Raw genomic sequence first — 16,614 nt, 5'->3', positions numbered from 1 at the left:
GACTCCAGCGTGCTACTTTATCTAGTGGTGTTTCCGGGGGTGCTTCAAGTGGTGTCACTGCTCCTCCTAGCAGTGAACGTTCTGCCTTAGTTGTGAACCAGGGTGGTTTTCAGTCTTCTCGTGGCGGTGGTGGTCGTTTTACTCGTGGCCGTGGCCGTGGCAGAGGCAGAGAATCAAAACTTTGCACTCACTGCGGTCTTACTAATCACACTGTCAGTTACTGTTGGGATCTTCATGGGAAACCACCACCTTCTTCCTATGCACATCAAGTGACTTCTAATGATGGGGATTCTTCTTTCTCTGTTACACCCACTGCTCCACATGTGGCTGTTGAGACTGCTATGGTCACGATTCCCCGCGATGAGTATGATCAGTTTTTGTCTCAACAACGGCCTTCTACCTCATCTTCCATGGGGTCCCTTGCCCAATCAGGTAGTGCTCCTGCATGTCTTTTGTCCTCTAGTCCAAGTCCGTGGATTCTTGACTCTGGTGCATCCGATCACATGACTGGTAGTTCTCATCTCTTATCTGATTTTCAGTCTGTTTCTTTCTCTCAAAGTGTTACTCTTGCTAATGGATCATCAACTACAGTTTTGGGTTTGGGAACTATTCATCTTACCTCCTCTATGTCCCTTTCCTCTGTGTTATATGTTCCTCAATTCCCTTTTAATTTGTTGTCCATTAGTAAGCTTACTAAATCTCTTAACTGTTCCGTTACATTTTATCCCACATGTTGTCTTTTTCAGGATCTTAAGACGAAAAAGAGGATTGGTACGGGACATGAAGTAGGTGGCTTGTATTACTTCGATCGTGCATCATCTCCCACGGCTCTTCAATCATCTTTGTCTTCTTTCCAGTGGCACTGTCGTCTCGGCCAACCATCATTATCAGTTTTGCAGCGTCAAGTCCCCGGTCTTAGTCGTATTGAGTCCATGTCTTGTGAAACATGTCAGCTTAGTAAGCATTGTCGTGTATCTTTCAAACCGAGACATAATAATCGTGTTGCTAGTCCTTTTCAGTTCGTTCATTCAGATGTATGGGGACCAATAAAACATATTTCTATTAATGGATTTTGTTATTTTGTGACTTTTGTGGATGATCATTCTCGGATGGCTTGGTTGTTTTTAATGAAAAATCGTTCTGAGTTGTTCTTTATTTTCCAAATATTTCGCAAAGAAATAAAAACTCAATTTGGGTGTTCCATACAAGTTTTACGTTCTGACAATGCCAAAGAATATTTTTCGTATCCTTTTGAGACTTATTTTCATGCTAAAGGCATCATTCATCAATCATCTTGTACTTATACTTCGCAACAAAATGGAGTAGCTGAATGTAAAAATCGTCATCTCCTAGAAGTCTGTCGTGCCCTTTTATTTCATATGCATGTTCCCAAACGGTTTTGGAGTGATGCTGTTCTTACAGCATGTCATCTTATTAATCGGATGCCCTCGTAAATGTTAAAAGGTAAATCTCCTCATTCTGTTATATTGTCCAACTCCGCTTCGTTTAATCTTACTCCGCGGGTCTTTGGATGTGTGTCTTATGTCCATAACCTTGGACCCGGTCTTGATAAACTCGACCCTCGTGCCACTAAGTGTGTTTTTCTTGGGTATTCTCGCACTCAGAAGGGCTATTGTTGTTACAGTCCTTATTTTCAACGTTATTTCACTAGTGCTGATGTCACATTTTCTGAGTCTCTCCCTTATTTTTCTGATTCTACTACTCCTCTTGATATTACTGTTGAGCCACCTATACCAGTGGTTCCCTCTCTGTTTCCTGCATCCGCACCTCCTCGCTCTGTTGTCCCATTGCAGGTTTATACTCGACAACCTCAACCGCCTACTTCGCTCCCTCTATCTCTTTCAGAGTCTTCGGATCTGACGCCTTTACCTGATGATTTGCCTATTGCTCTCCGTAAAGGTATTCGGTCATGTGTTACTGCACATCCCATTTCTAACTTTTTCTCCTACCGTCATATTTCATCCTCTTTATCTTGTTTTTTTATCCCGAGTGTCTGCTACTTTTGTTCCCAAGACTTTGTAGGATGCTCTCTCTAATTCGGGTTGGCGACAAGCCATGGTAGATGAAATGGATGCCCTTCACTGTAATCGCACATGGGATCTTATTCCTTTACCTCCGGGCTCCAAAACGGTTGGTTGTAAGTGGGTCTATATAGTTAAATACCTTCACGATGGGTCTATTGAGCGGTTGAAGGCTCGTCTAGTGGCAAAGGGGTACACTCAGACTTATGGTGTTGATTATGATGAGACTTTTTCCCCTGTTGCTAAGATTTCTTCTATTCAGGTACTTATTTCCATTGCTGCCAATTGTAACTGGCCGTTATTTCAATTGGATGTCAAAAATGCCTTCTTACATGGTAACTTGGTTGAAGAAGTTTATATGGAGCAACCACCTGGGTTTGTTGCTCAGGGGGAGTATCGTCACACTGTTTGTCGCCTTAAAAAGGCCCTGTATGGATTGAAACAATCTCCACGGGCTTGGTTTGGCAAATTCTCTGAGGCGGCATTGGAATTTGGCCTTAACAGATGCCAGACCGATCATTCGGTATTTCACCTTCGCACTAAAGCTGGTTTCATTTTTCTTGTGGTATATGTTGATGATATTGTGATTACAGGTGATGATTCTGAAGGCATTGCTAAGTTGAAGTTGTTTCTGCAAAATCGATTCCACACTAAAGACTTGGGTAAACTTAGGTACTTCTTGGGTATTGAAGTTGCTAGATCCAAGAAGGGTATAAGTTTATCTCAATGCAAATATGTGTTGGACTTACTAGAAGACACGGGTATGTTAGGTGGTCGTCTGGTTGATGCTCCTATGGATTCCAATACAAAACTTGTGTCTGATGAGGGTGATCTATTTATTGACCCGGGCAAATTTCGTCGCCTTGTTGGGAAATTAATTTATCTCACTATCACTTGACCTAATATTTCATATGCAGTTAGTGTTGTAAGTCAGTTCATGGGAGCTCCTAGAATGCCACATTGGATTGCTTTTTCTTCGGATTATCCGATATCTCAAGCAAGCTCCAGGTTTTGGGTTACTATATAAATCAAATGGTTATCTCAGGGTGGAAGGTTTTACAGATGCTGACTGGGCTGGTTCTCCTTCAGATAGGAGATCTACTACAGGCTACTGCACATTTGTGGGAGGAAATCTTGTTACATGGAAAAGTAAAAAGCAAACGGTGGTAGCTCGATCCAGTGCTGAAGCTGAGTATCGGGCAATGGCCCATACCACTAGTGAGTTGACATGGATACAACATTTTTTGAAAGAACTTGGGTTAACAGTTGAAGCTCCTACTCCATTATTCTGTGATAATCAAGCAGCTATTCATATTGCATCGAATCCTGTGTTTCATGAGAGGACCAAACATATTGAGGTTGATTGTCACTTCATTCCGGAAAGAATATTAAGTGGGAGCATTTCTACTCCATTTGTGAAGTCTGAAGATCAACTAGCTGACATGTTTACCAAAGCATTGGGTCATAACCGGTTAAGGACTATCTGTTCCAAGCTCGGATTATTTGATATATATTCTCCAGCTTGAGGGGGAGTGTTAGAATGTTTATGTATATATATATTTATGTTGGGTCATTATGTTATTACCCATAGTTGTTAGGATCATTGTATAAATTAGGTAACCTTATTTAATTAGGGTTGTTTGTTTTCCCTTTATAAAAGCCACTGTAGGCTTAAGGGTTGGTGTGTGAAATATATACAAGAGATATATAGAATACATATTACCTCTTTCTCTCTCTTATGAATCTGAACACAAACCTTTGAAAGTAGGCGGTTTAGGCATTCGAAAGCTAGTCCCTTTTAATAGAGATTTGTTGGGAAAGTGGTTATGGAGATTCGGTAGGGAACGTCATCCCCAATGGAGAAGGGTTGTCTCGTGTCATTTTGGGGAGGAGAGTGGGGGCTGGTCCTCCCGTCCAGTTACTGTTACGGGAGGTGTTGGTGCGTGGAAATCCATTCGGAAGGGTTGGGATGTTTTTTCGTCTCACATTAGATTCAAGGTTCGTGATGGTAGGCATGTTCGATTTTGGGAAGATTTGTGGTGTGGGGATCAGTTGTTGTCTCATTCCTTTCCTAGACTCTACAGTTAAAATAAGCACGCTCATGTAGTTGACTATTATCATCTTGATAGTAGTGGGGTTACGTAGGATGTACGTTTTAGGCGTTCTTTTTAGGATTGGGAGATGGAAGAAGTATGCGTTTTTTTGGAACTGTTGTACAGTCAGAAAAATGTAGGCAGAGGCTGTGACGATATTTTGTGGGTCCCTTCAACTTATGGTAGATATGGTGTCCGATCCATGTTCTTGTGCTTGTCCAATTTCGTTGGTCACGATTTCCCATGGAAGTCTATTTGGCGCTCTAAAGCTCCACTTAGAGTCGCATTCTTTGTTTGGACTGCCACCTGGGGAAAAATTTTGACGTTGGATAATTTGAGAAAGAGAGGTAACATCATTGTTAACTGGTGTTGTCTATGTAAAACTAACGGTGAGTCCGTGGATCACATTCTTATGCATCGTCCGGTGGCGTACGATTGTTGGAATCTCATCTTCAGCATTTTTGGCTTTCATTGGGTAATGCCTAATCACGCCATTCAACTGATCAATGCATGGAGAAGATGCCCAGTCAAAGGTCATGCCCATGATTATTGGAGGATAGTTCCACACTGTGTTTGGTGGTGCATATGGAGAGAGAGAAATAATAGAAATTTTGAAGGAAAGGAATCGTCTAGCAAATTTAAAAATTCATATTCTTTGTTCTCTTTTCTGTTATGTAAGAGGAAGTGTTTGCTCCTCAATTGATGACTTATTTGATCTATTGGATTCTATTGGTCCTTAGGTCCATTTTTCGTTTTGTGTATTAGGGACGCGTTCCTCTTTTGAATGCTTTTCTAATATATTTTTACTTATCAAAAAAAAAAAAAAAAAATTCTGGAGAGCATTTGAATATGCAGCCACTTATACTGATACAGAGACAACTGATAACTGCATGATCCAGTGTATACCCCGCCTAAGCGGGGTGTTGGGAGAGAGAGATTAGAGACAGACCTAACATTGTCCATTATTTATCACAAAGTGGCTGCTCTAGGACTCAAACCACACCCTCACGCTTGTCAGTTCAAATCAACTATTGGACCAAGCAATGAACCCCGTTCAATTGACAACTGATATAGGAAAAACTATCCCATCTGGTGTAATGTGAAATTTTACTTGCGGTAATGAATGTTTTTACCAAATAAACAGCTAAATATGTTTTTTTAAAGTTTCAATGAGGATCTTAAGTATGTAGTACCTGTTGATATTGTGCAAGCCTGCAAGGATCCTCACTAATTGAACCGAAAAAGTTGCCCTGATCTTTTCTCTTCCTGGATTGTTGAGAGAACTATAACTAGAGAACCCTAAAGCACCAGCTATGGCAGCATTTGTCTGCTGGATGCAGGCTGTGGAATTGGTATTGTTCCCATTATAAAACACCCACCGCTCTTTGCATCCTTCAAAATTCTTGCATTTACAGTTTTCAGAGCAGGGGATGTTAGCTTGGAAGCATTCACAATACCTCTTCAGGCATGCTGATCTCTTGCACTGGCATCTCTTGTTGTGTTTTCCCAGCATCAGACCATCCTTTGCTTCACTCTATATTTTGTTTCAAAGCAGTTTGAATGCAGTCAATACAACCAAATAAGAATATCAAATTTGATAAGAGCAAATCAACAAACATGCTGATGAAATAAATATTGACTTTCTAATGGAGAAGACAAAAGTTTGTATTCTTAGGTACCCCTCCTGCTCCGAAACATCTTATTCTTAGGATTCCTGGATACATATAATTATATATACAGTACATATATGTGCATATATGAGAGAATTAGCATATAGATTATGACTGTAACATTGTAACTACAATAAGCTCACTAGAAGACAATTAAAGCATTGCCAATTACTATATTGATGTACTGAATATGCTGTTGGCCAATGAAAGTTTGTTATGAGCAATAAGGCCAAAAAAAACTACTGATCATGGGATAATTAATTTTTAACAAAGAAGATGATAAAACAACCAACATGGATATCACAGGTATTAACAACTCAACAAAGGGGTATTGACACATGCCATGATTGTCATGATGTATGATGGCTGAAGGAGCGAAAACAAAAAGTGATGTAAATTATGCAAAATTAAAAGACTTAAGTAAAGAAAAAGGGTATGTCCGGATCAAAATTTCTCATCTAAACCTAAAAACACAGTCTTGTCACCAACACCGATCATAGAGCCCAAAAAGGCCAAAACAAGTACTGCAAACATTCTTTTGGGGTTTATTCAAACAGCAATAATACCCCAAATCTAAGGATGTCCATAATGAAGCTTATAACTTTCTAGCCAAACATCTTATAGAATCAATAGAGTCCTATAGATCATAATAATAAAAAAGGGTAATTTAAGGATGTCCTTAAACGAACTAAAATGAAGCTTATAACTTTCTTGCCAAATGTACTGTAGAATCAATATAGTCCTAAAACACATAATTGAAATGTAAAAATAAAAAAAAAATATGTCAAGATTGTTACATCAAATTGTTTAATAAGTAAGAACGAATTCGATTTCTAATTCAACCCTTAAAATTCTACAGAAGAATCCACCTATTCATTTCTTACCCCCAAATTTATCAGCAACCAAATTAAACCGCAATTGATCAATAAATTATCGAAATTGTTACGCGAGATTTGATTCTCAATGGAAATGAAAGGAAAATGAGAAAGAATGGTGAAGAAAATAGGGTTAAAAGAATTAGACCTCTTCTTGCCACCAGTGTAGTACTCTTGAGGGGCATCTGAGTCGCTGTCGTCGGAGTCGTGGCCTGAAGGCTAGTTCAAATCGGAGAGGGTTAGGATTCCACCGGCTTGGCTGGTTGAGGGTTTTGAAGGTTTCTTGTCGCGAGAGGCCATCGATGTTTCTAAGATTGAACAAGCTACCATCGATGTTTCAATCTCACTTTCTGAGTGAAAGATTGACCTGAGTGAGAGTGAGATATTGAGGGTTCAATTGGGAAAAAAAAAAGCAAAATTGAACTTCGATCTGATATTGAATACAAAGAACGACATCGTGAGAGTAGAGAGATAAAGGTAGGGCATTGTACATCTTCAACTTGAGAGAGAGAGAGCAGAGATGTCTAGATAGGGTTATATATACTTGAACAGTAAAAAACTACGTCGTTTATGAAGGTAGCATTACTTGATGACTATTAGTGAATCATGGACGGAAAATTTACTGTCCCCAAAGGCATTTTTAAATTTTATTTTTATTACAAAAAAATTCACATTTCCATAAAATCACTTGGCGCTATATTTCCCGCCCCCAAAATTTTTGGGGTGAATTTTTTTTGGGCTTTAGAGACAGTAACTTATGCATTATGCCAAAAAATAATGTCTTTAGGGACAGTTTTTTGTAGTGATACTCTCATACTGACAACTTGAGTGTCTCCTGAGATGCATGAGAAATTCCTCATAAATTCCAAAGATACAAGCGTCATTGCGGGAGTGGGCATACATCTTGTTAAGGGCTTGCCACAGATGAAAAAACGGAAGTGTGAAACATGAACATATTATAGATACGCTCCTCCATTGGGTTGAAGATCCAACCCAGAATGATGCATCCCATTCAATATATTTAGTATCCGTCTTATCTGGTTCCTTGACGAGACCCAAAAGCCAACCAGTTTTCCCTTTCCCTCCAATATAAAGTTGAAGAGAACGGGACCAAGATACAAAGTTGCGCCCATTTAAGAGCACACTAGTAACCCGCTGCGCTAGAGTATGCTATGCCGAAGATAAAGTATCATTTTGGCTACTAGAATCACTCATAGTACCAAAATAAGGCTGGTCCATACATCAAAGAGGGAGGAAAGAGAAAAACAAGGCCGGAAAAATTGGCGCTTTCCTCCAAATATGCTGCCGAACAAACACCGGCAGCCCACAAAGGAAAAAAAAAACCAGGAGGACCCTGAGGTTATTAAAAACCTAAGGGAATTCTCCTAAAAAAGGAGTCGAGGGCTGGGAGGAGATGGAGGTGTGCCGAAGGTGAGAGAAAGAGGAGGGAGGAGAGAGAAGGTGGCGGCATTAGGGAAGGAAGATGAGGTGGCGAAGGTTTTTTGCTTTGCTCTGATACCAAAAAGAAGAGTTTTTGGGTTTTGGCTTACTCAAACCGAGAGTCAGGAACTATATTTATATACAAGAATAAGGTACAAAGAAGGAAACCAAATCAAAGAAAAACAGGAAATATGACAAAATCTACGTGATTCCATGATTATGGGGATCCTATCTACGTGATCCCATGATTACGGGAATCTTATTTACGTGATCCCTTGATTATAAGAATCTTACATAAAACACCTAATAAAAGGCTAAAAATAGCTAAGGGTACACTCAGACCCCTGTGGTTAGGTTATATTTCACCTAGATTAACATTTTGGTTTTAAATTTCACTTATATTTGAATTAGTAGTTTAACATTTCACTTATACCCCAAAGGTTAATTTTTGATGGAGTCAAGAGTACTTTTGAGGTGTTAAATGACTATACTACCCTTTTACCTCATATTGACTATTTTTGTGACCAAACTACCCCTATCACAATCACCACCGCCCCCCGCCTCCATGTCATGAACCTTCCTCTTTCTCTCTCTACCTTTCTTTTTCACCTTTCTCTCTCCCTTCTCCCTCATCCTCCTCCGCCACCTTCCTCCGCCTCAAAAAGCCTAACCCTAATTCCACCCCTGGCGTCCTTTTCATCGTCGTCGTCGTCAGAGTTGAAGACAAGCAAACAAAAGAAGTACTCGATAATTGTTGTTCTTCCCTGCTACCCCATGCCTATTTCGAATTCGGATGATGTTGGTATATACAATATATATATGTGTGTGTGTGTATATATATATATTACACACAAAAGACAGACCGCACAAGGAATACAAAGACAATGAGCTAGATAGAGAGTGTGGTTGAGGAACTTGATTGTTGAATTTTTCCCAGACAGTAGGAGAGTTTTAAAGAGAGAGAAGGGCAATTGCAGAGAAGGGCGGCAAAGATCTTTGGTGTCTCAAATTGTCAAATTTGTCTTATTTTCTCTCTCTCCTCAATCTTTCTCTTCCTTCTTCGATTTAGGTTTTTTTTTTTCCACCACCACGACACTGTTTTTTACACCAAACTCCACCACCCACAGCCACATTCATCAACCCCCCGCCCCCAACACCACACACACAACCACCACCACCAAATTGACACCAAATCAGGCTAAATAATTACCTTCCGAAAAACAAATTGACACCACCCACAACCACCACCAAGCCTTCACTTTCGTCCTTGCCACAACATAGCTTCCACCACAGAGAACCTAAGACCTAAAACGGAGCTCTGACACCGTCATCACTGATTGCTCTGACTAGACGCCGACACTAGGAGCTCGCCGTTGCTTTGTAGTCGCTTGGGAACATGCCAATATGAACTGGGTTTTGCTACTTGGAGCTCGCTGGAATTGAGTTTGGTTTTGCTGACACTTGGAGCTCGTCGGAACTGGGACAGTTCTGTTCTGTCGTTCGTCGCTGGAGATGAATTGGGTTTCGCTACTTAAGGCTTCACTAGGATCACAAGACGCGGATTTTCGCGGCCTATTACGATGCCATCGAGGCTTACGTACACTAGAAAGTCACGATCGAGGATTCTGGCCTCGACAGTGGTGATCAACAGTGCAATGTTGGGCTTACAAGGGCTGGGTCCGACCCTCCCGTAGAAGCACAAGACACGGATTTTCGCCGCCGATTACGATGCCGTCGAGGCTGTAAGCCTGTAATCCGGCGTCCCGCCACCGAGATATATTGATTGCGACACCGTAGAGGTTGTAACTGACACCCGCCGCTGACATCAACTTGGTCTTTAGCGTAGTCTTCCGCAATCGACTTCGCCTTCGATTCTTTGCCATTGACGTCCATTTCGACAGTAGTTTGGGATATGTGGTGGTGGATGTAGGCGGGTATGTAGTGGTGGATGTGGAGTTGGGAATGGTAGTGGTTATGGTTGGGGAGCCAGAGATGGTGGCGGTGGTGTGGGGTAAGGCTAGGGCGTCTTTTGTCATTTAAGATTACATAATTTTGGTAAAAGGGTCAATTCGCATGATTGGGGTGTAAGTGAAAGTTAAAACCAAAATCTTCATCTAGCTGAAATATGACCTAACCTCATATTTACCCAATTAAAGGGTCAATTCTGTGTAATTTACCCAATAGCTAATAATAATAATAATAATAATATAGATATTTCAACATATTCCATAGAAGAAGTGTCCAGCGAAGAAGTGGTAGAATGAGGATTGCCGTTATGAAGAAGTGTTGGATCCGGTTCAGCTGCATCATGTTAAAAAATCTCCGTTGTTCTTGAAGATCAGGTGTTGACGTGCACAAGTCAGGACTGCCATCACAAGGATCTTCCCATTGACTAAGATCAAATGGATCAACAAGTACCTGTTCTTCACCAAAATTATGAGTAGCGGCAAAAGGAAAGAGTTTTCATCAAAGACCTCATGGCGAAAAATGTAGAATTTGCCACATGGTGAATGTAAGTACTGATAACCTTTATGTTTATCACTATATCCTGGAAAAACACGAGGTAAAAACCACGGTTCAAGTTTATTCAAGGCATAAAAAATCACTTTCATTTTTAAAGGACAGAACCAACAGTATCGAGAAAAGTCATCAATGAACACAACATAATATAAAAACCTTGTGTAGAGAATGAAGGAGATGGACCCCATAAATCATAAGTAATTTTATTAAGTGATTCTAACGGCTTGTCATTTGAAGGACAAAAAGGCAACTTGGAACTTTTACTAAGCTGACAACTAGTGCATAATCTATATTCCTTCTCAGTTATCAAAATCTGATTACTAGACTTCAAATACTTCAAAACTCGATCTTGTGGATGACCAAATCTGTTGTGCCAAACATCTTCATCCGCAGCTTGAAAATGATTTAAGAAAAGAGCAGTTGCTTTATTCTGAGATTTATTTAGTGCATACCTTCTTAGTTCCGGGTGCTAGTATCTTTCCCATTGTCATGTCCTTAATAACAAACCCATTAGCGTTAAACTCAAAAGTGCAAGGATAATCAGAAGTCAACTGAGAAACAGATAACAGATTTTTCGCAGTATTAGGGACCAATAAAATGTCCCTTAAAGGTATAGAATTCTGATGTAGTACATGAATGGGCAGACATGAACAGTGCTCGGGAATAGTGTTTTCTAGTTTCTATTTTCTAAGTTTTTGTTGTTTTAATTTCCTAATAGTTTAGTGTATGTTTTGGGAAAGTTTTCATTGTTTTAATTTCCCTATTAGCTTTGTGTTTGTTTTAGGAAAGTTTTCATTGATTTAATTTCCTATATAGTTTAGGATTTGCTTAGGCCTATAAATACAATCTATGGTAGTAGTTTAGGAACAAAAAAACTCTTTTATTAATAAAGCTTTTCTCAAATTCTTCTCGTGGATTTGAGTATTTAAAGAATACGTTGCTAGTCTTAATTATTTTGCTTGCTGCATCAAGTTGGTATTAAAGCCATTCTCCATGGACGGTGATCTGGGAGAACGTGCGGTGACTATTCAAGAATTCCAACAATTGCGTCAGGAACTCAAACAAGAGATTCAGACGGCAATTGAACGTCTAACTAAAGCCATGAATTGTGTCCAAGTTAGTAATAGGCATGATCAGGACCAACCTAATGGTGTGAATCAGCCACAACCAAGGGTTGGAAATCAACGTGGTCATCTTCAACGTGCTAATAATCAGCGCCAGTTTCAGCAAGAGGTTTGGTCTGATTCAAGTGATGACAAGATTGAAGGTATCGTTTTAGCGCATGGAGATCACGGGGTCAAAACAAATCAGCGAGATTTTCGGATGAAAATTGACCTTTCGTCTTTTAATGGTGAACTTGATATCGAAGGGTTTCTGGACTGGCTTTTGGAAGTTGACAATTTTTTTATTATATGTGGGTATCGCAGAGGAAAAGAAGGTAAAACTGGTCTCCTATCGTCTTAAGATTGGTGCTTCTGCATGGTGGGATCAGTTACAATGTTCTCGAACCTGACAGTTGAAAAATCTGATTAAATTATGGTCTCGGATGAAACAATTAATGAAGAATCGATTTTTACCGGCTAATTATGATTAGATTTTATTTCAACAATACCAAAATTGTCGCTAGGGAAATCGTTCAGTTCGTGATTATGCTGAAGAATTTTATCGCTTATCATCTCGCAACGATTTGTTAGAGACTGAAGCACAACAAGTTGCACGGTTCAATAATGGTTTGCGGCTAGCTATTCAAGATAGAGTGACGTTGCAAGCGCCTTTCACTTTTGATGCTGCAGTTGAGTTGGCCACTCGAGTGGAAACCCAGAATTTTGGGCACCCTACTTGTACACGGCAAACTGATTCCAATAAACCACTACCATCTCCGACCATCAATCAACACTCAGTCACGACTTGGGAAATGGGTGGCACTAGTAATCAGCCTCGGCAAACTACGAGTAGTAATAATCAGAGGACACCGCTACAAATTCATATGCTCCACCACTTTCAGGAAAGTGTTTTCGGTGCCTCGAGCCTAGGCATCGTTCCTGTTGAAATATATAAATATTTCTATATAACGGTGGAGCAAAATCCTCCACCAATCATAGTGCCTCCTTTGGCTATTGAACACCTTCCATATTCTTATTTTTACCATGCCTATATATAGGCTCTTTGTATTGAAACAAAATAGATCTGAATAATAAAAATGTAGCCCTTTGGGCTCTTTGTGCCGTGGATGTGGGCCCTAGTGGCTGAACCACGTAATATCTGTGTGTTTCAGTCGTTTAATTTCTCTTTACTTCCATTTTATGCTTTTCAACATGGTATCAGAGCCAAGTTGTTCTAGTAATCCCATCTAGAATTTGAGGGGGAGTATTGAAATTATTATCATGGAGCTTATTCTCTATGTCTTCACATTCCTTTCCCGGCGTAGTTCCGGCCATTTTCGGGTGCCGTTCAGGCCATTTCTGGGCGTTGTTCCAACTCTTTCTCGGCTTAGTTCCGGATACCTTTTCATCATATTTCAAGGCGTTTCTTTAGTAAGTTGGGCATTCATGATATTCATTCTCCAACTTGAGGGTGAGTGTTGAAATATATAAATATTTCTATATAACGATGGAGCAAAATCCTCCACTAATCACGGTGCCTCCTTTGACTATTGTACACCTTCCATATTCTTATCTTTACCATGCCTATATATAGGCTCTTTGTACTGAAACAAAATAGATCTAAATAATAAAAATGTAGCCCTTTGGGCTCTTTGTACCATGGATGTAGGCCCTAGTGGCTGAACCACGTAATATCTGTGTTCTACTCGTTTAATTTCTCTTCGCTTCCATTTTATGCTTTTCAATAGTTCCAATAACTGTCTGAAACGTCGTGTTGCTGCCTTGCCACTAATGAAGAGCAAACTGGTGTCGATGAGAATGTTGGGTATGGGGCCTAAACAGGTATAGAAGAATATCAAGGCGAGGAAGTAGTAGAGGCAGATGAGCGAATATCTTTGGTGGTGTGTCGTATTCTGTATACCCCCAAACAGGAGCTTGAGTCTTAGCGGCATAATATCTTTCGTACTCGATGTACTTTGAATCAACGAGTTTGTGATTTAATTATTGTTGGGGGCAGTATTGAAAATGTAGTGTCCAAAAAGACTGTTCAGAAGCTTCACGTAAAAGCACCTGAACCCGTACAAAATAGGTTGGATTATTTTATTTTATTTTTTTCTTAGTTAGTACTCACACACCCATATATGCCTCCACTGAGACTTGAATTCCTGACCTTCCTTTGAAAAGTAGAGGCTTGATACCGCTGGGCCACTGCCCATTGGTTAGGTTGGATTACTGATGTGGGTGAGATCAAAGTGATTGAACGATGCCGAATTCCTTTTTCAATTGGTAAGACATATAAGGATAAGGTAACATGTGATGTAGTAGACATGATCGCGTGCCATATGCTTTTGGGTCGGCCTTGGTAGTATGATGTTAATTCTATCCATAGTGGTCGACAGAATACTTTTACTTTTGTAAAAGATGGGGTTAAGGTGACCTTGGTACCTATGAACAGAGATAGGCAACCTAAGGTTCCCAGCTTAGAGGGTCAGGCGTTCATAGTGGTTTCAGATTTAGATGCTGAGGCTACAGAGATGTATACTGTTTATGCTTTTGTTGTAAAAAGGGAAGATGTCCCTCCAACTAATGTTCCAACTAAGTTGCAGCCTTTAGTTACTGAATTTAATTCAATTCTGACTCCAGATTTACAGAATTAACTTCCACCCTTGCAGAATATTCAACACCATATCGATTTTGTTCCGGGTTCTCGCTTACCTAACCTTTCCCATTGCAGAATGAGCCCGAGAGAGCATGCTATTTTACAAGAGCAGGTTCATGATTTGCTTAAAAAGGGGTTTATTCAGGAAAGCATGAATCTGTGTGTGGTGCCTGCCTTACTTATTAATACCGAAGAAAGATGGGAGTTGGCAGGATGTGTGTGGACAGTTGAACAATTAATAAAATCACTATCAAGTGTCGATTTCCAATTCCTCGATTAGATGATATGCTTGATAGTTTGGCAGGTTCTTCTGTGTTTACCAAACTAGACTTAAATAGTGGGTACCATCAGATTCGGGTTCGACTGGGAGATGAGTGGAAGATGGCCTTCAAAACGAAGGATGGCCTGTACGAGTGGCTTGTGATGCCGTTGGATCATGTGCTATTTTGAAGCGCATCAATGATAAAGCCTATCTAGCACTTTTAACGTGAAAGACTAACTGCATATCATGTGCCGGCACCTCTACCAGTGTTGAATTCGAGGGCGAGCTCTTTTAAAGAAAGGGGAGCCTGATGTAGTACATGAATCATGGACAGTTCTCGGGAATAGCATTTTCTAGTTTCTATTTTCTGTTTTAGGAAAGTTTTCGTTGTTTTAATGTCCTAATAGTTTAGTGTCTATTTTAGGAAAGTTTTCATTGTTTTAATTTCCCTATTAGCTTTGTGTTTGTTTTAGGAAAGTTTCCATTGATTTAATTTCCTATATAGTTTAGGATTTGCTTAGGCCTATTGACACGATAGTAGAATTTTTTGAACGTCCTTGCCTAGTATTTTTGTCTTGTCTTGTGAATTTGCTCTTGTCATCAATTTCTCGTTGGTGAGTACTTTGTGTTATGATTTCCAGTTTTCTAAGAAATAAAGGCCATGGTGTGATCTGCCGCTTCATCATTATGCCCCTTACTTCTTAGCTCATGACTAGGAATGGGATCAAGTCAGCATAGGAAGGAACGGGGGGCTTTAACATAGTAGTAGAGAAGGACTCGTACTTGGGGCCGAGCACACTTAAAAGCCAGAAGACCTTGTTCTGATCTGAAACAGGTCTCCCAATAGCATCGAGAGCATGTATTAAACCATAAATAAGTATTTCTTCCATCCACTACAATATGTTTAATGTGGTTCCTAGCAGTGTCTCTCAATCTATGATCTTTCTCAAACACCAAGACCATATTCGCTCTTGATCTTGATTTTGAATTTTCTATTTCCTTTTTTTATTTATTTTATAAGCAATGCTCCTTCCTTTCAAAATATAGGTCTGCACTCACTGTATCCATAGAGAAGGGTTCTTACTATCTGTTATAAACATATTCTTAGTTTAGTTTCATTTACAATATTCTTAGTTTCACCTTTTAATTTTCTTAGTTTAATTTCAATTTATTTTATTTTTTTCTTCTTCTTAGCTTAGGTTCATTTACCATATTCTTAGTTTAAAATTTTAATTTAAGGTATGACTGTTAATATTTGGTTTTTGTTATGCAGGTTATAGTGTTATACCAAGTGTAAATAGCAAGGGAGACTTCTTCGCTCAAGATCCTCCTATTCCTTGACTGTATATGACAATGCAATGGTGTATATATTAAATAGAATAACTCCATATTGAGGAGAAAAAATTAAGTGAATATACTTGTATGCAAGGATTGTAGGCTTGTAGCCCAACAATATCCTCTACCCCTCCCGAAGTAGTTAATTGAATGTTCTTATGGGAACAAAATAAAATTTGAAAAGAAAAACAATGATCTGCTACCATGTGTGATACAGACCAGCTGGAAAATATTTCAGACGATCCTTCTAGGAGGTGTCGGAAACTGGCAAATTTACCCTAGTTGGTGTAATGCCATGCGAACTTCCTGTGCATGCAATAGAAGATCAGTCCATTGCTTTCCAAATATGATTGTACCTGCTGTCCTATTAATTATCTAAATTGAAGCACAAGCTCTTAAAGTTCCAAATTATCCTTGGTCAAAGAGATGAATTTGTGATGATATTCTTAGGTACCAAATGTAAACAAATTACCAGACCATAAAGTTGGAAAAAGATAAGCTTCAATCTTCTATTTCTATTCACTAAGTAACTCCTGTCAGTCATATGCCAACTCTGGATACTGGTTTGGCTGCTACCAGATTCTATTTTTGAATAATGGCTCAGTGTTTTTTTTT

The 16,614-nt window shown here is 39.5% G+C and overlaps 1 protein-coding gene across 2 annotated transcripts in view; it reads left to right on the top strand.

Annotated features, from left to right (window-relative positions):
- LOC132271302 (uncharacterized) overlaps positions 1 to 16,188 on the top strand; it is a 34,323-nt gene extending 18,135 nt beyond the window's left edge. For both annotated transcript variants that reach the window (XR_009469693.1, XM_059772641.1), the window contains exon 9: positions 15,938 to 16,188. Coding sequence is in view for 1 of the 2 variants with exons in the window: in XM_059772641.1 (XP_059628624.1) it covers positions 15,938 to 15,944 (7 nt within the window). In the remaining variant the exon portion in view is untranslated. The remainder of the gene's footprint in view (positions 1 to 15,937) is intronic.
- The last annotated feature ends 426 nt before the right edge of the window (positions 16,189 to 16,614 follow it).

The sequence above is a fragment of the Cornus florida genome, unplaced genomic scaffold (genome assembly GCF_030987335.1).
Source record: "Cornus florida cultivar Cherokee Brave unplaced genomic scaffold, ASM3098733v1 CherokeeBrave_3.0.0_Hap2_Chr08, whole genome shotgun sequence".
Classification (NCBI taxonomy): domain Eukaryota; kingdom Viridiplantae; phylum Streptophyta; class Magnoliopsida; order Cornales; family Cornaceae; genus Cornus; species Cornus florida.
The sequence above is the reverse complement of the archived record's forward strand: the minus strand, read 5'-3'. Positions and strand labels throughout refer to the sequence as shown.